Genomic DNA, 21726 nt, shown 5'->3' with positions numbered 1-21726 from the left:
GTCCTGCAAATGATCAAACAGGGCACACTTCTGGAAATGGGCCTTGCGTCAAAGGTTTTAGAGGCATTAGTTGACGGCGACCCTCAGGTGAGAAGAACTCACCTAAGGTACGTTTACTTCATTTCAAGCCATTTACGCTTTAAACAGCTTTCTCTCTCATCACAGGCTTTCAAACACCAGAAACCAAGGCCAGATAATGAACCTCGCAGTATATATTTGTAGGTTGCAGGCCTCAGGAGAAAGCCTGGGCAGCCAACGCTGATGTAGGGGAAGGAAGGAATTTGGGAAATAGCTTATGCTTTTTTTTTTTTACTTGTAGCTCAAGGTAAATTGTATTTAGGTATGTTTCTATCTCCAGGGGACTCACAGTCTAAGTTTCCAGCAAGGCAAAGAAATGTTAATAAGGTAATTTGATAACTGTACACATGTAGTTCCATGTGTCATAGGCGTGTAAGTACTGAGTAATTGACAATTATCAATGTATCAGCATTATGAATTATTTTATAAAGAAACATATAAATGTATGGTGTAGAATGGGTACAAGCGGATTGATTTTTTTTTACTGCATCAAGATTTACAAAGACTAGGGGGACAGTCGATGAAAATACAGGGAAATGCTTTTCAAACGTAACAGGAGGAAATATTTTTTCACTCAGAGAATAGTTAAGCTCTGGAACGCATTGCTAGAGATTGTCGTACAAGCGGATAGCGTAGATGGTTTTAAGAAAGGTTTGGACAAGTTCTTGGAGTGTCTGCTATTGAGACAGACACGGGGGAAGGGATTGATAGAATGGAATATTGCTAGTCCTTGGGTTTTGGCCAGGTACTAGGGACCTGCATTGGCCACTGTGAGAACGGGCTACTGGGCTTGATGGACCATTGGTCTGACCCAGTAAGGCTGTTCTTATGTTCTTATGTGAGCCAAGTATAGGACAATCAAGTCATTGTGACATCACTGATGAGGTTGGCTCTGAGGCACTGTGGAATGAGGCATTATGACATCACAATCTCAGCTCTGGAATGTTGCTCTCATTGGGGTTCCGGAATCTTGTTATTCTTTAGGATTCTGAATGGAATGTTGCTACTCTTTGGGCTTTGGCCAGGTACTAGGGACCTGCATTGGCCACTGTGAGAACGGGCTACTGGGCTTGATGGACCATTGGTCTGACCCAGTATGACAATTCTCATGTGAGCCAGGTATAGGACTATCAAGCCACTGTGATATCACTGGTGAGGATGGCTCTTAAGCATAGGTGGAATGAGGCAATATGACATCACGATCTCAGCTCTGGAATCTTGCTATTCTTTGACATGCTGGAATGTTGCTACTCCTTGGGTTTTGGCCAGGTACTAGGGACCTGGATTGGCCACCAGGCTTGATGGACCGTTGGTCTGACCCAGTAAGGCTATTCTTAGGTTCTTATAACAGCAAGGGGATGTACATGTGGGCAGATGGAAAGGGCATGGATTATACATTTAGAGAATACTATAGTTCAAGTCCAATTTTTTAAAAATTTCTAGATATATCACCTATCAAAAGGTTTGCAATCCATTGCTAATAATTATATGTTATGTTCAGCCACCTTTGGAGAAGCAGTTGGCATCGGAGTGAAGAGTGCTAAGATAAGTTTAAGTACTGGGTACAGTCCTATAAATTTCTACAGACAAACTCAATCTCCTTGGAGAATTTCCTAGATAAGGTACTTTTTTTTGGGGGGGGAGGAGGGGGAAGGAGACCTCTTTTCTACTAGATGCCAATTCTCCAAATGAACCAGGATCTTACTTCATCAAACCATCCAAAAGTTGCACATCTGTGCACTACCACCCACTGGAAGAGAAATACAGGGCAGCTTCATTTGCCCCTGCCCTGGTTTGACTTTTAATTTGTGGAAGGTCGTGTCAGCCAGAGAAGGCTAATGATGATGACATGATTTGTGTAGTGTTATTTATAGTGTGACTCACTCAGAATAGTAGGACGTAGTGAGTAATACATTTTTTTAAGTGAAATAAATAAATAAAAATAATACACTAGACCAGTGGTTCCCAACCCTATCCTGGGGGACCACCAGCCAGTCGGGTTTTCAGGATATCCCTAATGAATATGCATGAGAGAGATTTGCATACCTGTCACTTCCATTATATGCAAATCTCTCTCATGCATATTCATAAGGGATATCTTGAAAACCCAACTGGCTGGTGGTCCCCCAGGGCAGGGTTGGGAACCTCTGCACTAGGCCATAATCCTTGGAAATCTCTAAATGGCGCTCTGAGTAGCGCACGCAAAATTGTGCATCAGACTCATTTGAGTACACAACTTAAGTGAATAATGGCTTCTGAACAAGCGATTATTAGTGTTAATTGGTTTGCATAGAAATTTATGTGTGAAATCTGCACCTGTGCCAAAAATAGGGCGTGAAAAGGGAGGGCCATGGGTGGATCAGGGGTATTCCTCAAATCTGTATGTGTAATTATAGAACAAGAAGCAGCCGCTCCTAATTTACACTAGTGCAAATTGTCACACAGATAAGCGTGGCTCCCACGTGTTAAGCCTGAATTTGGAGCCATTTAAAGAACATAAAAATAGCCTTACTGGGGTCAGTCCAATGGTCCATCTAGCCCAGTAACCCGTCTTCATGGAGGCCAATCCAAGTCACAAGTACCTGATCAAAACCCAAGGTGTAGCAATATTCCAGAACCTCAAAGAGTAGCAAGATTCCGGATCCCTAAATCATAGCAGCATTCCATGCGGAATCCCCAGAGTAGCAACATTCCATATAGAATCTCAAAAAATAGCAAGATTCCAGAATTCCAGAGAGTACCAAGGTTCTAGAACCCCAAAGAGTAGCAACATTCCACGCTATCGATCCAGGGCAAGAAGGGGTTTCCCTCATGTCTGTCTCAATAACAGACTGTGGACTTTTCCTCCAGGAACTTGTCCAAACCTTTCTTACAACCAGCTATACTATCAGCTCTTACCACATCCTCTGGCAACGCGTTCCAGAGCTTAACTATTCTCTGAGTGAAAACAAATTTCCTCCTATTGGTTTTAAAAGTATTTCCCTGCAGTTTCATCGAGTCTTTGTCATTTTTGACGGAGTGAAAAATCGATCCACTTGTACCCGTTCTACTCCACTCCGGATTTTGTAGACTTCAATCCTATCTCCCCTCAGCCATCTTTTTTCCTCTTACGACCAATAAGTCGCAGTGTAGAGTATTTAACTTGAGAAGTGGCAAGAAGCGAGTACCCATGTTAAGAGCCTCATGACCTAGGTAGGGGGTTCTGTCTTTATCATTCTGTTGTTGGGGGGGAGGGGTTGTAGGTCTGTGTGTGTGGAAATCTCGCTTTTACATTTTAAAAAAGGGTGTGGGATGGAGGGTAAATGGTGGCCTACTGGGGCTGTGTGTGTTTGTATGTTTATGTGAGGATCTGGAGAGTGGGGGCAGGGTATAAAGAGGAATGGGGGACGCTTTCAATCAGGGGCAGAAAAATCTTCTGCCCACAATTTAATCAGTCTTAACTGTGTTTCAATTGAAGCATTTTCACTTATCTTAACATTCTTCAGTTTTCTTCAAAACCGTTCATTAGTCTATTCTGTGCAAAATGGGGTTTTTTTTATATTAAACTTCAATATTCCAATTTCCCTCCTGGCACTGAATACATTTGGAGCAGACCATTAGAAGCAGTAAGAAAACGGTTCTGTAGAGCCAGGAAAGGTTCTGAGGTGGTTCCTTCAGACCCATTTGGATGCTCCAAAGCTTTGTTTTTAATACAATGAACTGTTTGCAGACCTTGCTTGAACATAGGGTTACCAGATTTTACAATTGTAAAATCCAGACCCATGGCCCTGTCCCAAGGCCCGCCCCGTTCTGTCCAAGTCAAACCTCGTTCTGCTCCAGCCCCCAATTCCAAACACCAACCCACCTGCTAAGCACCAATAGCCCTCTGTAGTTCCCTCACCTACCAGACGCACGCAGCGCTGTACAGAGTCACAAAGAGCAAGAAAAGAGTCCCTGCTCCAAAGAGCTTACAATCTAGACAGTCAAACAAGATGTCATGGATACAGTTAAGAGGAACGGTTAATCTACTGGCTGGGTTGATGGGCAATGGGGAGTAGGGTTAAGGATTGAAGGTTCTATCAAAAAGGTGGGTTTCCAGTTTGCTTTTAAACAAGTGAAGGGGCTTGACGGACAAACTCGGGTAATTTATTCCAGGCTTAGTGGGCAGCTAGATGAAAGGAACAGAGTCTGGAACTGGCAGCGGAGGAGAAGGGCAACGCTATGAGTGACTTATCTGAGGAACGGCGTTCTCTGGGAGGTGTATAAGGAGAGTTATTGAGGGGCAGCAGAATGAACCCACTTGTAGGTCAGCAATAGGAGCTTGAACTGTATGCGAAGGAAGAGAGGGAGCCAGTGAAGTCTTGCACAGATTGCAGTGGGGAGAAGCGGCACTGCGGGAGTTGCAGTAATCTAAGCGTGAGGTTACGAGAGCTTGGACAAGGGTCCGGGTAGTGTGCTCAGAGAGGAAGGGGCGAATTTTGGTGATACTGAAGAGATAGAAACGACAGGTCTTAGCAGCATATTGGCTAGATGTAGAAAATGAGAGGTCGGAAGCGAAGACGCGGTGGTTGCGAGCAGAGGAGACTGGAACAATGACAGTATCATTTACAGAGATGGAGAAAGGAGGAGGAGGAGAAGGAGCAGCTCGGTCTTGGACATATTTAGTTTCAGATGACGGCAGAACATCCAGGCAGCAAAGTCAGCCAAACCAGCAGAGACTTTTTCTTGGACTTTAGGTAAGCACTGGGTATGGATGCACCTTCTTGTCCAGTTTGTTTGTCTTGACTAGACTGTAAGCTCTTTGGGGCAGGGACTGACTCTTCTGTGTTTTGATGTCTAGTAGTAGAGATGCCCGTCTTGCTCATGCTCTCGATAAAGCAGTATCTGTGTTTTATGGACCCCCAGCACACGAGAAAAACTCTGCCTAATCGGATTAAATAGCAAGGAAGTAGCATATTTCGCTCATGCCTTTGTCCACAGAGCCTCTCTAGATGCATATGAGGCACTGCTTTCTAATTATATCAGGGAAACCTAATGGGAAGCTGGATTTACTCCATCTCAGAGAGTAAGATTGAACGCGGAAAACTTGCTCATTATCTCTGCTGGGTAACCAGAGCCGTAATGTATGTTTGCAAGAAAATGTTATGACTGCTGACACTTGATAACGCCGTTTCCTCTGCATTTAAGTGTTTTATAGGCTTCCAGAACTTTCCAGGAAGACTAGGGAAATAAGAAAATCAGAGCATTGCTTACCTGAGGATAAAATAAAATGAGATTGTTTTTTTTATTTTTATTTAATTTGTTATTTTGACATGCCAAAACAATAGAAACAAGAAAATGAAGAAACATCGGATTAAAAAAATATATCTTTAGTCAACTTTAACAAAATCAAGTGAGTGTCTGTGTGTTATTGTATGTGACGCGGTATATTTATAGGACACAAGTGTCTTTAGGACCGAATTATAACATACACAAAGTTGTGATTTTACTTAATAATAAGCTGCTTTCCATGTATTTACATTAGAGAATGACACGGGAACAAACTTTTCCCCCATCCCCAGTCTCGGCGATTTCTTTTCCAGTCCCTGACCCATCCTTGCAAGCTCCGTCCTCATCTGCACATGCCTCAAACGCTTTAAAACCATAATTAGCAACATTCTAGAGCTCAGATTGTGATGTCATAATGCCTCATTCCATCAATGCCTAAGCTGGGTCCTTTCTTTTACAACCAGTGGTTTTAGTCCTTTTCCCAGTTCCTTTGCATTAGAGAATGACACATGGACAAAATTTTCCCCATCATGAACTTGTGAGTTTACCTGTCTCTGCCCCATTCCTGCAAGCTCCGTCCTCATCTGCACAAGCCTCACTTTAAAATCCTAAGTAGCAACATTCTAGAGCTCACATTGTGATGTCATAATGCCTCATTCCACCAATGCCTAAGCTCCGTCCTCATCTGCACAAGCCTCACTTTAAAATCCTAAGTAGCAACATTCTAGAGCTCCGATTGTGATGTCATAATGCCTCATTCCACCAATGCCTAAGCTCCGTCCTCATCTGCACAAGCCTCACTTTAAAATCCTAAGTAGCAACATTCTAGAGCTCCGATTGTGATGTCATAATGCCTCATTCCACCAATGCCTAAGCTCCATCCTCATCTGCACAAGCCTCAGACACTTTAACATCCTAAGTAGCAACATTCTAGAGCTCAGATTGTGATGTCATAATGCCTCATTCCACCAATGCCTAAGCTCCGTCCTCATCTGCACAAGCCTCAAACGCTTTAAAATCATAAGTAGCAACATTCTAGAGCTCAGATTGTGATGTCATAATGCCTCATTCCATCAATGCCTAAGCTGGGTCCTTTCTTTTACAACCAGTGGTTTTAGTCCTTTTCCCAGTTCCTTTGCATTAGAGAATGACACATGGACAAAATTTTCCCCATCATGAACTTGTGAGTTTACCTGTCTCTGCCCCATTCCTGCAAGCTCCGTCCTCATCTGCACAAGCCTCACTTTAAAATCCTAAGTAGCAACATTCTAGAGCTCACATTGTGATGTCATAATGCCTCATTCCACCAATGCCTAAGCTCCGTCCTCATCTGCACAAGCTTCACTTTAAAATCCTAAGTAGCAACATTCTAGAGCTCAGATTGTGATGTCATAATGCCTCATTCCACCAATGCCTAAGCTCCGTCCTCATCTGCACAAGCCTCACTTTAAAATCCTAAGTAGCAACATTCTAGAGCTCCGATTGTGATGTCATAATGCCTCATTCCACCAATGCCTAAGCTCCGTCCTCATCTGCACAAGCCTCACTTTAAAATCCTAAGTAGCAACATTCTAGAGCTCCGATTGTGATGTCATAATGCCTCATTCCACCAATGCCTAAGCTCCATCCTCATCTGCACAAGCCTCAAACACTTTAAGATCATAAGTGTTTGAGGCTTGTGAGGTTAAGGCAGAGCTTGCAGCAATGGAACAGGGACAGAACTTGCAGGGAAGAGACAGGGATACTGAGATCTCAGAGGGACTGAGAAAATGTGTCCCTGTGTCATTCTCTAATTTACATGCTATGCTTTTCATTATCAATTTACCTGAATTCTGCTAAGAAATAGTTTGTAAAGGAAAAATAAACAGAGTTGCTGATCTTCCCGCTTCCTTCAATCTCTGCCTCTGTGGACAACACTCTCATCCTCTCTGTTTTCTCTGCTCGTAATTTCGGGGTCGTCTTTGACTCCTCTCTCTCCTTCACCACCCAGAACAGCATATCACTAAAACCTGACAAGTCTTCCTCTATAGTATTACCAAAACCCTTCTCCACACCCTCATCACCTCAAGCTTAGACTACTGCAACTCGCTGCTCTCAGGCCTTCCGCTTAGCCATCTCGCTCCCCTCCAATCCGTCCAGAATTCGGCTGCATGACTCATATTCCGTGAGAGCTTAAAGTCACTTCATTGGCTTCCTGTCCGCTTTCGAATACAATTCAAACTCCTCTTACTAACCTACAAATGTACTCACAAGGCAGCCCCTCACTATCTCTTTTCACTTATCTCTCCCTATGTTTCTACCCCCTCCCCCCCAGCAAGCTCTGCTCAGCTGATAAGTCCCTTCTATATGTACCTTTCTCTTCCTCTGCCAACTCCAGACTCCATTTATTTTATCTTGCTGTGCCGTATGTTTGGAACAAGCAGTCCAAATCCCTATGGCAGGCTCCATCCGTGGCAATGTTCAAGACCCAGCTATAAGCCCACCTCTTCAAGAGTGCTTTCGACTGCTAACTCCCCTCACCTTGGGGTTCTGCATCCTTAACCTTATACGTCATGTCTGTCCATCCAAGTTAGATTGTAAGCTCTTCTGAACAGGGACCGTCTATTATATGTCAGCCTACTTCTTTGAGAGTGCTTTCGACTGCTAACTCCTCTCACCTTGGGGTTCTGCATCCTTAACCCTATACATCATGTCTGTCTGTCCAAGTTAGATTGTAAGCTCTTCTGAGCAGGGACCGTCTATTAAATGTCAGTCTACTTCTTTGAGAGTGCTTTCGACTCCTAATTCCTCTCACCTTGGGTTCTGCATTCCCTACCCTCTATGTCATTTCTGTCTGTACAAGTTAGATTTGTAAGCTCTTCTGGGCAGGGACCATCTATAAATGTTAGCCCACCTCTTTGAGAGTGCTTTCGACTCCTCTCACCTTGGGTTCTGCATTCCCAACCCTATACGTCATGTCTGTCTGTCCAAGTTAGATTGTAAGCTCTTCTGAGCAGGGACCGTCTATTATATGTCAGCCTACTTCTTTGAGAGTGCTTTCGACTGCTAACTCCCCTCACCTTGGGGTTCTGCATCCTTAACCTTATACGTCATGTCTGTCCGTCCAAGTTAGATTGTAAGCTCTTCTGAGCAGGGACCGTCTATTATATGTCAGCCTACTTCTTTGAGAGTGCTTTCGACTGCTAACTCCTCTCACCTTGGGGTTCTGCATCCTTAACCCTATACATCATGTCTGTCTGTCCAAGTTAGATTGTAAGCTCTTCTGAGCAGGGACCGTCTATTATATGTCAGCCTACTTCTTTGAGAGTGCTTTCGACTGCTAACTCCCCTCACCTTGGGGTTCTGCATCCTTAACCTTATACGTCATGTCTGTCAGTCCAAGTTAGATTGTAAGCTCTTCTGAGCAGGGACCGTCTATTATATGTCAGCCTACTTCTTTGAGAGTGCTTTCGACTGCTAACTCCTCTCACCTTGGGGTTCTGCATCCTTAACCCTATACATCATGTCTGTCTGTCCAAGTTAGATTGTAAGCTCTTCTGAGCAGGGACCGTCTATTAAATGTCAGTCTACTTCTTTGAGAGTGCTTTCGACTCCTAACTCCTCTCACCTTGGGTTCTGCATTCCCTACCCTCTATGTCATTTCTGTCTGTCCAAGTTAGATTGTAAGCTCTTCTGGGCAGGGACCATCTATAAATGTCAGCCTACCTCTTTAAGAGTGCTTTCGACTCACAATTCCTCTCACCTTGGGGTTTTGCATCCTTAACCCTATATGTCATGTCTGTCTGTCCAAGTTAGATTGTAAGCTCTTCCGAGAAGGGACTATCTATTAAATGTGAAAATGTACAGTGCTGTGTACACTTTCAGTGCTACAGAAGTGATAAATAGTAGTAGTCGGTTGGCACACATCATTTTAATGAGGTAAATGAGACGATTACTATATTTCCACACTACAGAAACCTCGAGACCTTTATCATCGCAGCCTTCAGCGGGAAGCAGAAATACAGTAACTTTTCACTTGCAAACTGAGGCTGTTGCCCTTCAGAAAGACAATAAAATATCTTGAATTAATTAATTAAACAACCATGACAAATATGAATACACAGAGGAACGAAGAATCTTTGGCACAATCACAGTCATTAATTCAGAAAGACACCGGTCAATAAGAAAAATGTTTCCAGCAGTTAGATGTGTCAGCCACAACTAATTTATCTGAAAGAAAGGTGATTAGTGGTTAGCCTGGTGGGTCAGTTCCGGGTCTGGCTCTGCTCGCCATCTTTCTGAATGATATTTGTATGCAAGGTAAGAGGAAACATTGGCATTTTTCCAATGACATTAATGTCTGCAACAGAATGGGAATCCCCACAGGGAGCAGGAAAAAGATGTGATCTATGAAAGACAATGAAACCCTCAGCTAAGAAGGAAAACTGAATGTTAGGAATTATCAGGAAAGGAATGGAAAACAAAGATGAAAATGTTATAATGCACCTCATATACTGTGTGCAGTTCTGGTCGCCATATGTCAAAAAAGATAAAGTGGAATTAGAAAAGGTATAGAGAAGGGCGACAAATGATAAAAGGGATGGGACGACTTCCCTTTGAGGAAAGGCTACAGCGGCTGAGGCTCTTCAGCTTAGAGAAGAGACGGCTCAGGGGTGAGATGATAGAGGTCTATCAAATAATGAGTGGCTTGGTCACTCTTTCCAAAAATACTAGGACTAGGGGCCATACGATGAAGCTACTTAGTATACTTAAGACAAACGGGAGACAATATTTCAGAGAATGTGGTGAAAACAGTTAGCAGGGTTTAAAAAAGATCTGGATAATTTCCTAAAAGAAAAGTTCATAAGTCATTATGAAGATGGACTTGGGATAAGCAGAATAAAATCTGATTTACTCTTTGGGATCTCCTCAGGTACTTATGACTGGGTTAGACAATGTTGGAAACTGGATACTGGGCTTGATGGATCTTCGGTCTGTCCCAGTATGACAACTCTTCTGTTCTTAGTGAGCCGAGTATAGGACAGTCGAGCCATTGTGACATCACCGCTGAGGTTGGCTCTTAGGCATTGTTGGAGTGAGGCATTATGACATCACAATCTCAGCTCTGGAATGTTGATACTCTTTAGGTTTCTGTCTGGTACTTGGGACGTGGGTTGGACACTGTTGGAAACAGGATTCTGGGCTTGATGGACCTTCAGTCTGTCCCAGTGTGACAACTCTTATGTTCTTATGTTCCCACCCGCTATCTTCTTTCCCCTTCTTTCCTGGTCTCCCTTGCTGCTCACCTCCCCACTGACTTACCCACCCCAACTCCTAGAAGCCCCTTTTTCTTGTATCTCTTCCTCTACCCATTCCCCCCTTCTCTCTTTTACATCACCATCTCTCTCCCAACTTTTTTCTACTTTTTCCATTCCCACTCATCTCTCCTTCTCACCTTTCTTCTTACTCCTTTCTCATATCTCTTTACCCCACTCTCAACATCCTTCTCATTTTGCTTTTACCCATCCCTCTTTCTTCCTTTATCTCTCCCTCCTCAAACCCTCTCTCTTTATTTCTCTCCCATTTGCCACCATTTAAAAAAAATTCCAAGTCCTTATATTAAACTTTTTGACAGAACATTAGCTAAAGCAAACAAAACGTGTCTTAGTCAATAAGAAGCCATGAGAGCTGTGGTTTCCCCAGTCTTGCCTGAGCTCAAATATACCCTCTCTCCAGTTTAGGAGAAAGGTTAGTTTGCCATGCATACCTACCCTGGAAAAGATCTGAGACAGAGGGGCAAAAAGATCCATCGAAACGGTAACTTTGTCATCCAGGAAACTCTCGTGGAGTAGAAGTACTCAGTTCAGTTTGGGAAGGGGTAAAACGCGGACCTTATGGACCTTATGGACCTCGCAGATCTAAAAATGCATGTCCTTAAAAATCCGAGGTCCGTGCATTGACAAGTCCACCTTCGCTTTCCCTGCAGCTCAGCTCAGGCCCCTGGCTCCCTCGCGGACCTCACGGATCTGAACTGCACGTCACATCCTTAAAAATCCGAGGTCCGCGCCACTTTTAGTCTCTGGCTCTGATAGAGCTCTATAACAATTTAACTCTGACGGATCCTAGCATAGGGAGGGAAAAGCATTAGGATCCATCAGAGTTAAATTGTCATAGAGCTCAGTCAGAGCCAGAGACTAAAAGTGGCACGAACCTCAAAAGTGGCGCGGACCTCGGATTTTTAAGGATGTGACGTGCAGTTTAGATCCGTGAGGTCCGCGAGGGAGCCGGGGGTCTGCAGGGAAAGCGAAGGAGGACTTGTCAATGCACGGACCTCGGATTTTTAAGGACGTACGGTTTTAGATCCGCGAGGTCCGTAAGGTCCGCGTTTTACCTCTTCCCATTCAGTTTGTCTGCCAAGATTTTTCTGGCTATGAGACATGCTTTCTGTGAAATGGCCCACATCCATGTTCTAAAAACAAAACAAACTGTGGACGAAGCACAATGTTCCTTGACTTTCCTTGATTTTTTCAATCAATATTAAGAAAATGTCCACATGAACCGTATTAAAAACTAACGGACCTGACACGGACTGTGTTTCGGCAAACAAAGCCTTCCTCAAGGGTCCAAAGGTATGAAATGAGACCGAACAAAACTCAAAATAGGTATACAGTGCTCCCCTGTGAATTCACGGTCTGCGGTTCGCGGTCCCGGTTATTCGCGGTATTTTCCGACCACGAACCGCTAACCAGGAGAGGACAGCTGGAGAGGCAGCAGAGGGCAGCCGGAGCGCCGCCGAGTGAAGGCAATCACTCGCTGTATGCTCCGACCGCCTCTTCCTGTACTAAAGTCGGGCCTCACCAATCAGGAGCTGCTTTGACACGCAAGCTCCCAATTGGCGAGGCCCGACTTTATTACAGGAAGAGGTGGTCAGAGCATACAGCGAGTGATTACCTTCACTCGCTGGCGCTCTGGCTGCTCTCCTGCTTCTCCCGCTGCCCTCTCCAGTCTCCCCCATGAAAAAACCGTATTCGCGGTTTTTCAAGATTCGTAGGAGTAATCTAAGGAAATACTTTTTTACGGAAAGGGTGGTAGATGCCTGGAACAGTCTCCCGGAAGAGGTGGTGGAGACAGAAACTATCTGAATTCAAAAGGGCCTGGGATAAGCATGTGGGATCTCTTAGAGAGAGAAAGAGATAATGATTACTGCGGATGGGCAGATTGGAGGGGCCATTTGGCCTTTATCTGCCGTCATGTTTCTATGTTTTTCAAAACACTCACAGTTTCTAATTATTGTAGCATTTTTACAAAACGAAAAACATTTTTCTGTACTTATATTTTCACCAAGAATTGGATATATCCATTTGGTTCACAAATTAACTTTCTCTGCCCATAAATCAATCCATACTCTCTCTCTCTCTCTCTCAGCACCCTGAGGCAGGCCGCCTACACCAGAGGAATCTGCTGCGGTTGAGGAAGACGTGTAAGGGTGCTTAACCTCACCCATGGCTAGGTGTGGTATCGCCCAGAATTGGCCTTGGGCAAGGTTAGGCAGCCCTGCGCATCTCCCTAGGGCCGCAATAGGCGCCTGAAATGTAAGACAACAAAAAGCTGGTCTATTTTTCAAATAGACGATCGCGGTAAAGAAATCTCACTGCCACGGTCAGCTAGCGTCCATGGCAGGGAACTGGGCCCACAAAGTTGGGTGGCAGGAGGGATGCCTATTCCCTCCTGCCACCCCACCCAAAACATCCCCTGGCAGGAGGAGTGCCCAATTCCTTCTGCCAGAACCCCCTCCCTCCAACTGTGATAGGCAATGGGCATCCCTCCTGCTGCTCGACTTTGCAGGAGGGAGGGGGGGTTAAGGAGTTCCCTGCCACTGTGGTTGCTGCTGAGCTGATCGCGGCAGGTCGATTCCTTTGAAACGATTAGTTCAGCGACAACGCAATTCTCTAACCGGTGCCTGTGACATAGACACTGGTTAGAGAATTGGGGTGGTTAGGCGGGATCTGACGGGGCTCGGACAGATGCGATTCTGTATAGGACACCCGTCTGCGATTCTCAAAAGCCGCTTAGGCAGCTGCTGATACCCTGCGTCCCAAGATGTTCAAACGTCAGGGCGGGGAACTGTCCATTATCAAAAGCACTAGAAGTCCAAGGGTTTTGGGATGTCTTGGCCACTAGGATGTTCCACCTTAGCGCGCTTCACTTTGTCATTTCCGACCACAAAAACCATCCAAGTTCAAAACATGGAGACAACGTGAAAAAGTGATCTACATTTCTCCCTCCGTATTCGCTGTGATCGGGAATTAACAGCACCGCAAAGACAGAAAAAACACAAATAGCTTTTTCATATGTTATTCGCTGTTTTCTATTTTAAAAAACCATCGTGAATATGGTGAAACCGCAAATAACACGGTGGGAGACCTGGCCTGTTCCTGAAGGAGAGGCAAAACACGGTGAAAAAAGTGCTGGGAATCGGTGATTTTCTCTATGCATGCTGACGTAATTAGGGGGGAGGAGCCAGCCAGCTAAAAACTGTGAATAATCGAAACCGCGAATACGGAGGGAGAAGTGTATTCCATTGCTAACAGTTACTTCTATTCCATAAGAACATAAGCAGTGCCTCTGCTGGGTCGGACCAGAGGTCCATCACGCCCAGCAGTCCGCTCACGCGGCGGCCCATCAGATCCAGGACCTGTATCGTAATCCTCTATCTATACCCTTATCCCCTTTTCCTTCAGGAAATCATCTAATCCCCTCTTGAACCCCAATTCCGTACTCTGTCCTATCATGAAATTTATTTTGCCTTTACTTTTTGATTTTCCATTGTATAATAGACTTTGTTTGACATCAAGGTTTACTTTTACCCTTTTTACCTACATCTTGGTGGGGTCTAGGACAATTCATCGTCGCCATTTTACAGCCATCATTTCAGCATGGCCCTTTCATCATGGGACCATTCAGTGCGGCCCCTTCCCTCCGATCTTAGACTCCGCTTGCCATACCTGACCAGAATGTCATCAAGCAGGATAATCAGACTTAATCAAATTTTCTTCGGATGACAGACCGGAATCTGGAGAAGCTGAAGACCAAGTCTGACTCACCAGAACAGCACGCCACAGTTCTGAGTTATGGTGGGTTACGTTTTGAACCAGCTCAGTGACCTCAAGGCTGGTGGCAGGAAAGGCCTGGCAACATGTTTCTGACCCTTGCACTGCACCCCCTCCCTCTGATCAGCACCCCATCTCGATCCAGCATGTCACGTGAAGGTAGAGTTAGCAGATTTTCCACTGGAAAATCTGGACCCTCTAGACCAGGGATCTCAAAGTCTCTCCTTGAGGGCCGCAATCCAGTCGCGTTTTCAGGATTTCCCCAATGAATATGCATGAGATCTATTAGCATACAATGAAAGCAGTGCATGCACATAGATCTCATGCATATTCATTGGGGAAATCCTGAAAACCCGACTGGATTGTGGCCCTCAAGGAGAGACTTTGAGACCCCTGCTCTAGACCCGCCCGCCCAGGCCCGCCCATCCCCGCCCTGTTATGCCCCAGTCCCGCCCCCCTGCCCTAGCCCTGCCCCTCGCTGCCTGCTCTTGTCTGCACATGTCTGGATGACCTCCTGCCCGACGGTGATTTGTTGGAAGCTTTTCAAAACCCAGAAAAAGTGCCAGGTTTTGAAAAGCTGTCCAGACCCCCAGGGAAATCCGGATGTCTGGTAATCCTATGTGAAGAGCCGTGCTGAACTTGTTCAGTGATGAAAGGTCCATCTTGGTTCCAGGCTATAGAATTTCCTTTAGAACACGTCTAAAAGTAGGCCCAGTATATTTCAAAGATAAAGGTGAAAAAATATATGCCCAGATTCCAGAGGATGTTGTGCTCCCTGGAGGAGGTGACTTTTGACTAGATAAAATGGAGCAGAGCTGGTTTTTCAGGAGGAGTGGGTCATGTATTGTGGAATTTCTTTCCTCGGGGTTATGGATTACGAGCAATTTCATCACCTCTAGAAAACATGGTTGTTCAGAGCTCTTGCTGGGGATTAAGGGGAGGCTGTGGGGTATTTTTAGCAACGTTAAATATTAATTGGGCTCCATTTGATTGGATTTCAATTTTTTTTCTTAAAATGCATTTTTTTAGGTGAACCTTTTGAACGGTGTGATTTGTGAATCCTGTAACTCATTTTGAACAGTCCAAGACATGAAAAGGAACTAAAGAAGTTTGTAAATTAAATTATATTAAATGCTAGAAAAATAAATCTGAAATTGGTAAATCATCTTGGTATTCGAAGGAATAAATCAATCGTTTCAAGAAAAGGACCCAGAAGCTGTTTTTGATAAGAAACATGTCTCCTAAGCAAACCCGAAGATAAAGTCCAAATCAGTTTTTCCAATTAAATCTTTGCACAGCAGATGAAATGAAAAAGTTTTGTAGATTTGGTCCCTAGGCTAGAACTTAGGCCTTAACACAGTGTCTCTCAAACTTTGGCAAGCCACGGCGCACTAAACGTAGTGGCCGCGGCTCGAGGCATCCGGAAGTGTGCGGACGTTGATGCAATGACACCACGTGCATGCATGATGTCATCACGCGGATGTACGCACATGCGCGAAGGCCCTCCAGATGCCATTGGGGGTGCCGGAAGGGAAGACACACGGTGAAAACGAGAGGCACTGACGCCGGCTGAGTGCAGCGAGAGGCATGTCCTATAGGCAGTGAGCCAGCGTCTCGTGGCACACCTGAAATCTCAGGAGGCACAGTGGTGTGCCACAGCACACAGTTTGCCACACAGTGTCTTAACAGTATATGTTGAGCATGTGTGTGATTGTGCATGCACTGAACATAGTTTTGTTTGAAGAAATGTTGCAAGAATTGATCACAGCCAGTTCATGATGCACAGCTGCTCTTAAAATGTTTCCATGCTGGAAACCCCCACCCCCTCTCCAAGACATCCCCCAGTAGGAGGGATCCCCACCCCCTGAGACATTGAAACCCCCGCCCCCGACACATCCCCCGGCAGGAGGGATGCCCAGTCTCCCCTGCCGGAACCCCCTCCCCCCGCCCACCTGGACCCCCCAAGTAACTTATTGAGTTTGCTGGCTGGAGGGATGCTTACTTCCTTTGGCTGGCAGGCTCGCCTCCACTGAATGGCAGGCCTTCCCCTTCACGGCGCATCGTGGGATGCACTGGGGAGGAGCCTAAGGTCCTGATTGGCCCAGGCGCTTAAGGACCCTCCCATAGGAGGGGGCCTTAGGCATCTGGGTCAACTGGAATCTTAGGCCTCTATCGCAATGCATTCTGGGATGCACTGGGAGTGGTCTAACATTCCAATTGGTCAGATCCCTTAGGCCACTCCCATGGGGTCTAACTTTGGCTGCTTTGCCTTAGCTAGCCAGCTGTTGAATATCGGCTAGGTGGGTTAAGTCTCAGGTGGCGACCTTTGAGACAACTGGCCAGATATGACTCCTGTGCTGAATATTCCGGATCACCATGGAGTGCGGTAGGTAGCTGGGCTTAGGTTTACCATATTTTTTATGCAAAAAAGAGGACACATGCCCCATCTAGTTCCGCCTCCAGTCCTGCCCTCCACTCAACCTCCTCTTCTTCCCAGAGCTCAGGGCTGTGTCTTGAAGGTCTCTGAGCCTATGCATATGTGACACAATGACATCATACACATGTGATGTCATAGCATCATATCCGTGCATGCCCTGAGGCTCTCCAAAACTTGGCCAAAGTGCTGGGTTTTCTAAATCCATCCGGTCACCTGGATAGTCCTCTAAAAAGGACATGTCCAGGTAAGTCTGGACATCTGGGAATCCTAGTTGGTGTGCTTCCTATGGTCTGAATATCGGGCCCAAGGTCAAAAGGATAAATTCTTAGGGTTACCAGATTTTACGTCAGTAAAATCCGGACCCCTAGACCGGCCTCCAGTCCGGCCCAGTTCCACCCTTCCATGCCCCATTACGCCCCAGCTCTGTCCCTAGCTCTGCCCCCGCTGCCTGTTCGTCAGGCAGGAAGGCATCCACACATGCGTAATGACGTCACGCGCATGCACAGAATGCTAGGAATGATTAAGAAGGGGATCGCGAACAGATCGGAGAAGGTTATCATGCCACTGTATCAGGCCATGGTGCGCACTCATCTGGAATACTGTATCTAGCAGTGGTCGCCGTACATGAAGAAGGATACGGTGCTACTCGAAAGGGTCCAGAGAAGAGCGACTAAAATGGTTAAGGGCCTGGAGGAATTGTCGTACAGTGAGAGATTAGAGAAACTGGGCCTCTTCTCCCTTGAAAAGTGGAGACTGAGAGGGGACATGATCGAAACATTCAAGATAATGAAGAGAATGGACTTAGTAGATAAAGACAGGTTGTTCACCCTCTCCAAGGTAGGGAGAACGAGAGGGCACTTTCTAAAGCTAAAAGGGGACAGATTCCGAACAAACGTAAGGAAGTTCTTCTTCACCCAGAGAGTGGTGGAAAACTAGAACGCTCTTCCGGAGTCTGTTATAGGGGAAAACACCCTCCAGGGATTCAAGACAAAGTTAGATAAGTTCCTGCTGAACCAGAACATATGCAGGTAGGGCTGGTCTCAGTTAGGGCGCTGGTCTTTGACCTAAGGGCCACCGCGAGCGCGGACTGCTGGGCACGATGGACTACTGGTCTGACCCAGTAACGGCAATTCTCATGTTCTTAATGTGTGCCCCTTCCCAACAGAGTGCCGGGTTTTGAAAAGCCATCCGGAGCTGAGGACATGTCCGGGGAAATCCAGATGACTGGTAAGCCTATGAATTCTGAACGCTTTTAGCAGGTTCTGCAATCGATTGTTCCATTAATGTTGGTGGCTTTTCCATGTGGAAGGAACAACTTTACGATATAGGTACAGAACAGTGAATTTGACCATCAAAAACAATTCATTAGAAATGGTTACATAGAAACATAGAAGATGAGGGCAGATAAGGGCCATAGCCCATCAGGTCTGCCCACTCTACTGACCAACCCCCAAGTCTACTATCCTAGGGATCCCAATCCTGGCGCCAGGTTCCCTTGGCTTAACCCTCTAAGGGATCCCACATGGGCATCCCATTTGCTCTTAAATTCTTGCACGCTGTTTGCTTCGATCCAAGATCCATTTTCCCTGAAGCCACCATAGATGAATGAATGAATGAATGCGCACAGACGACCCCCCCCCCCCACCACCACCACCACACACACACAAACACACACTCCCCGCAGGGGACTTACTTGCTTTGCCTCTCCATGCTGGCTACCCTGAGACTTTCCCACCGAGAACTGAGCAGATTCATTTGTTCTTGAATTTCATTTTCCTCGTCGTCGGAAAGTCTCCCAAACGATAGCAGGTGATTTCCCACTTGTACCACGTTACCAACACTTCCCTGATGAGCTGTTAATTCCATCATAAATCCCTATTATGAAGAGAAAAAAATACCCCATAGTCTGAACTGGGAGTTCTACAAAAGAAACAGCTTTAATTTCAACTAAAATCTTGCTTGATATACTTCTAGTATATAAACATTATTTTAATTGTATAGCTGCAGAACTATGCTTACCATAATTCCCCGCATTTAGGCCGCCCCTCTCAATAGGCCGCACCCATGTATAAGCCGCAGAAAAGGGCGGCCTATGTTTAAAAACCAGAAGATAAGCAGGGGCTTATCTTCCGGTACCTCCCCTGCCTTTTAAAATCTTCCCCCCCCCCAAATCCGGTACCTTTTTTGGCACCCCTGGACGACAAATCTCCAGTGCTGCAGGGCAGCCGCGATCTCTTCAGCATTCGGTCTGCCCCTGCACCACCCGCTGAATGTCTGACTCGCGAGAATTGACGTCAGTTTTTCGGCAATCGGTGCGGGGGCAAGCCGAATGCCAAAGAGATCGAGGCTGCCCTGTACCGCTGGAGATTCGCCACCCGCTGTCCAGGGGGGCTCCGAAAAAGGTACTGGGGGTGGGGGAGATGATTCAAATTTTTTATATAGGCTGCCCCATATAACTAGGCCGCGCCCCATACAAGGATTTTAAAAAACCCATGTATAGGCCGCGCGGCCTATATACGGGGAAATAGGGTAATCATTTCAACTACTTACATTTTTCAGACTATGCATTTACTAAGGGGCCTTTTTAATAAGCTGAGTTAGGTGCCAACGGGTGCTAACACAGCTTAAAATGGTGAACTGTGGGACATACTTATGTATCCTGCGGAAAGTGACAAAACGACACCCGTTAACCACATGCTAATTTTTTTTTTCTTGGAAGTAAATATGTCAGGGAACAGAGAGTAGATATTTTAACGCTAATCAGTTACTGCATTTACGTTAATTAGTGCACGGATAGCCTGGCACTCCTTACCGCCTACCAAATGGGTGATGGTAAATGCTGCTGCAGTCAAATCTTTTAAGGCCACATGCTAATGACAACATCAGCGCATGGCCAATAATGCAAAAAAAAAAAAAATACAAAAAGGCCATTTTTGTGGCTACGGTAAAAATGGCCTTGGCAATTGGGAAAGACGAGCATGACGAGCCCTAAAGGCCGGATTCTTTAAACAGCGTCTAGCAGTGCCAACACTGTAGGTGCCCCTGGGGTCAACCGCTTATAGAACCGCTTAGGTGACCTAATTCTGGCATTAGTCATGCCTACAATGGCACACGCCGCTGTAGATGTGATTCCGGTGCTGTTTTTTTAGGAACCGTGGGCGTCTTGAAATTTCTTTTAGAAGCTCCAGCATGCATGAGAAAGCACAACACACATATTTACATAGGCAACGCACCTCGTGACCATGGAACTGCTCCTTCACCTCTTCCACATCAAAGGAAATGTCTTTCTGTGCTCGTAAGCTATCTTCAGCTACGAGAAGCCACGAGAGGACTTGCTCCAGCGCATTTTGGTAACTGTCCAGGTCGAAGCCAGCTTCCATTGGCGAAACCCGAAACGGCCTGTCTTCTGGGATTTCAAACTGTTGCTGAACGGGCAAAAGAGAGAGGGCACACGATTAGAATATGCTCAGACATCTCTGTCACATTAGCGTATCAAACAACAGAACCAACGAAAAATAGTCAAAAGGAATATCCAGCCTCTAGAAGGACCACACATCCAATCTGGTTGCGAGAAGACCCAATTTGGCCAAGTTTCCACGAAAGCCTGCCTCAGGGGGGTCATCAAATCCTCGGAGATTCAAGGAACACAATGGTCAAACAGTGACAGTATGTAGAACAAAGTGCAAGATCCAGCTCAGTCTTAAGAACTGGTTTGGTTATTGTAACCAAATCGCGACTTTAGAATTACATGGTTCTAACTGTACCGCATTTAGAACCTTGTAATCCCATGCATAGACTAATTTCTGTCGAACCCATGGCTAGCCCAGATGATACTCGAGGCCCCCACTTACCTTGCCTTCAGAAAACTACTAAAAACTTACCTATTCAGCAAACACAACCCTTAAAATTCCGTGCACCCCACATAACACTTACCCCACCCCTGCTCCCTTCCTCCTTCACCAGACACTCCCTTCCACACTCTCTACTTCCCTTATCTAGTTCGACCAAACCTGCAATTTCTGTTATACTGATGTAAATCTTCCCCTCATTGCAGACAGTTGTAAATCACTGTAATTTATCGTAAATCTGCTTGTAATTTGTTGTAAATCTGCTTCTAATTTTGTTGTAAATCTGCTTGTCAATGCAGATCATTTGCTAATTGATGTAAACCGCCTAGAACTCACTGGGTATGGCGGTATATAAGAATAAAGAATAATAATAATAATACATAGAACCATGTATGAAATGAAGGAACGGTTAAGTTGCACTAAATCCTCGTGAGTGTTGTACATGTCGGATAGAACCCGGAAGTCATCGGAGTTAAAAATACTGAAAATTGTCACTTAGAACCCTGTAATTCTAAGGTCGCGAAATAATCAGAGACTTTAACTGGTGAATTTGATCTCGCTGAAAGTTCCCAGACAAAGATAATCGGATAAGTTATACTGGTTTGTTGTTGTTCCAGCTTGGGTTAAAATAAAACCGAATCGTGCCGGATATCGGTCCTTCCTCTGGCACGCACGATCGCCTCCTACATTTAACGGGTTCGTCTGGCCAAGATTAACCAGGCTCTGGGGGTTTACTTTAAAGGGCTCGGAATATCGACCCCCCAGCATCAATTGTAATAATATTAACCACTGGTTTAATACTTTTTCCTTGATAAATTAAGCTCACTAAAATCTAGGGAAAGAACCAAGTAAGTTTTTGATTCCCTATATCCACTTTATCAGTGTGTTTCTCAGCTTCTGTGCGAAATAGCAAGGCAAAGTTGCTAGAAATTCAGGGCTGGCTCAAAACCTTCCCTGTGGAACAGATCATTAGCATCTCGGAAGGATATTTATCCACCTGCCTACCATTGGGATCCTGAACACTGAC

At 45.4% G+C, this 21726-nt stretch overlaps 1 protein-coding gene across 12 annotated transcripts in view; it reads right to left on the bottom strand.

Moving 5' to 3' along the window:
* DMD (dystrophin) overlaps positions 1 to 21726 on the bottom strand; it is a 2510493-nt gene that overhangs the window by 1460780 nt on the left and 1027987 nt on the right. For all 12 annotated transcript variants that reach the window (XM_033949686.1, XM_033949693.1, XM_033949692.1 and 9 more), the window contains 2 exons: positions 20085 to 20276; positions 18545 to 18726 (listed from right to left, as the gene is read on the bottom strand). In XM_033949686.1, coding sequence (XP_033805577.1) covers positions 18545 to 18726; positions 20085 to 20276 — 374 coding nt within the window. The remainder of the gene's footprint in view (positions 1 to 18544; positions 18727 to 20084; positions 20277 to 21726) is intronic.

This window comes from Geotrypetes seraphini, chromosome 6 (assembly GCF_902459505.1).
Source record: "Geotrypetes seraphini chromosome 6, aGeoSer1.1, whole genome shotgun sequence".
Classification (NCBI taxonomy): Eukaryota; Metazoa; Chordata; class Amphibia; order Gymnophiona; family Dermophiidae; genus Geotrypetes; species Geotrypetes seraphini.
Note: the sequence above shows the minus strand (reverse complement) of the source record. Positions and strands in the feature narration are given on the sequence as shown.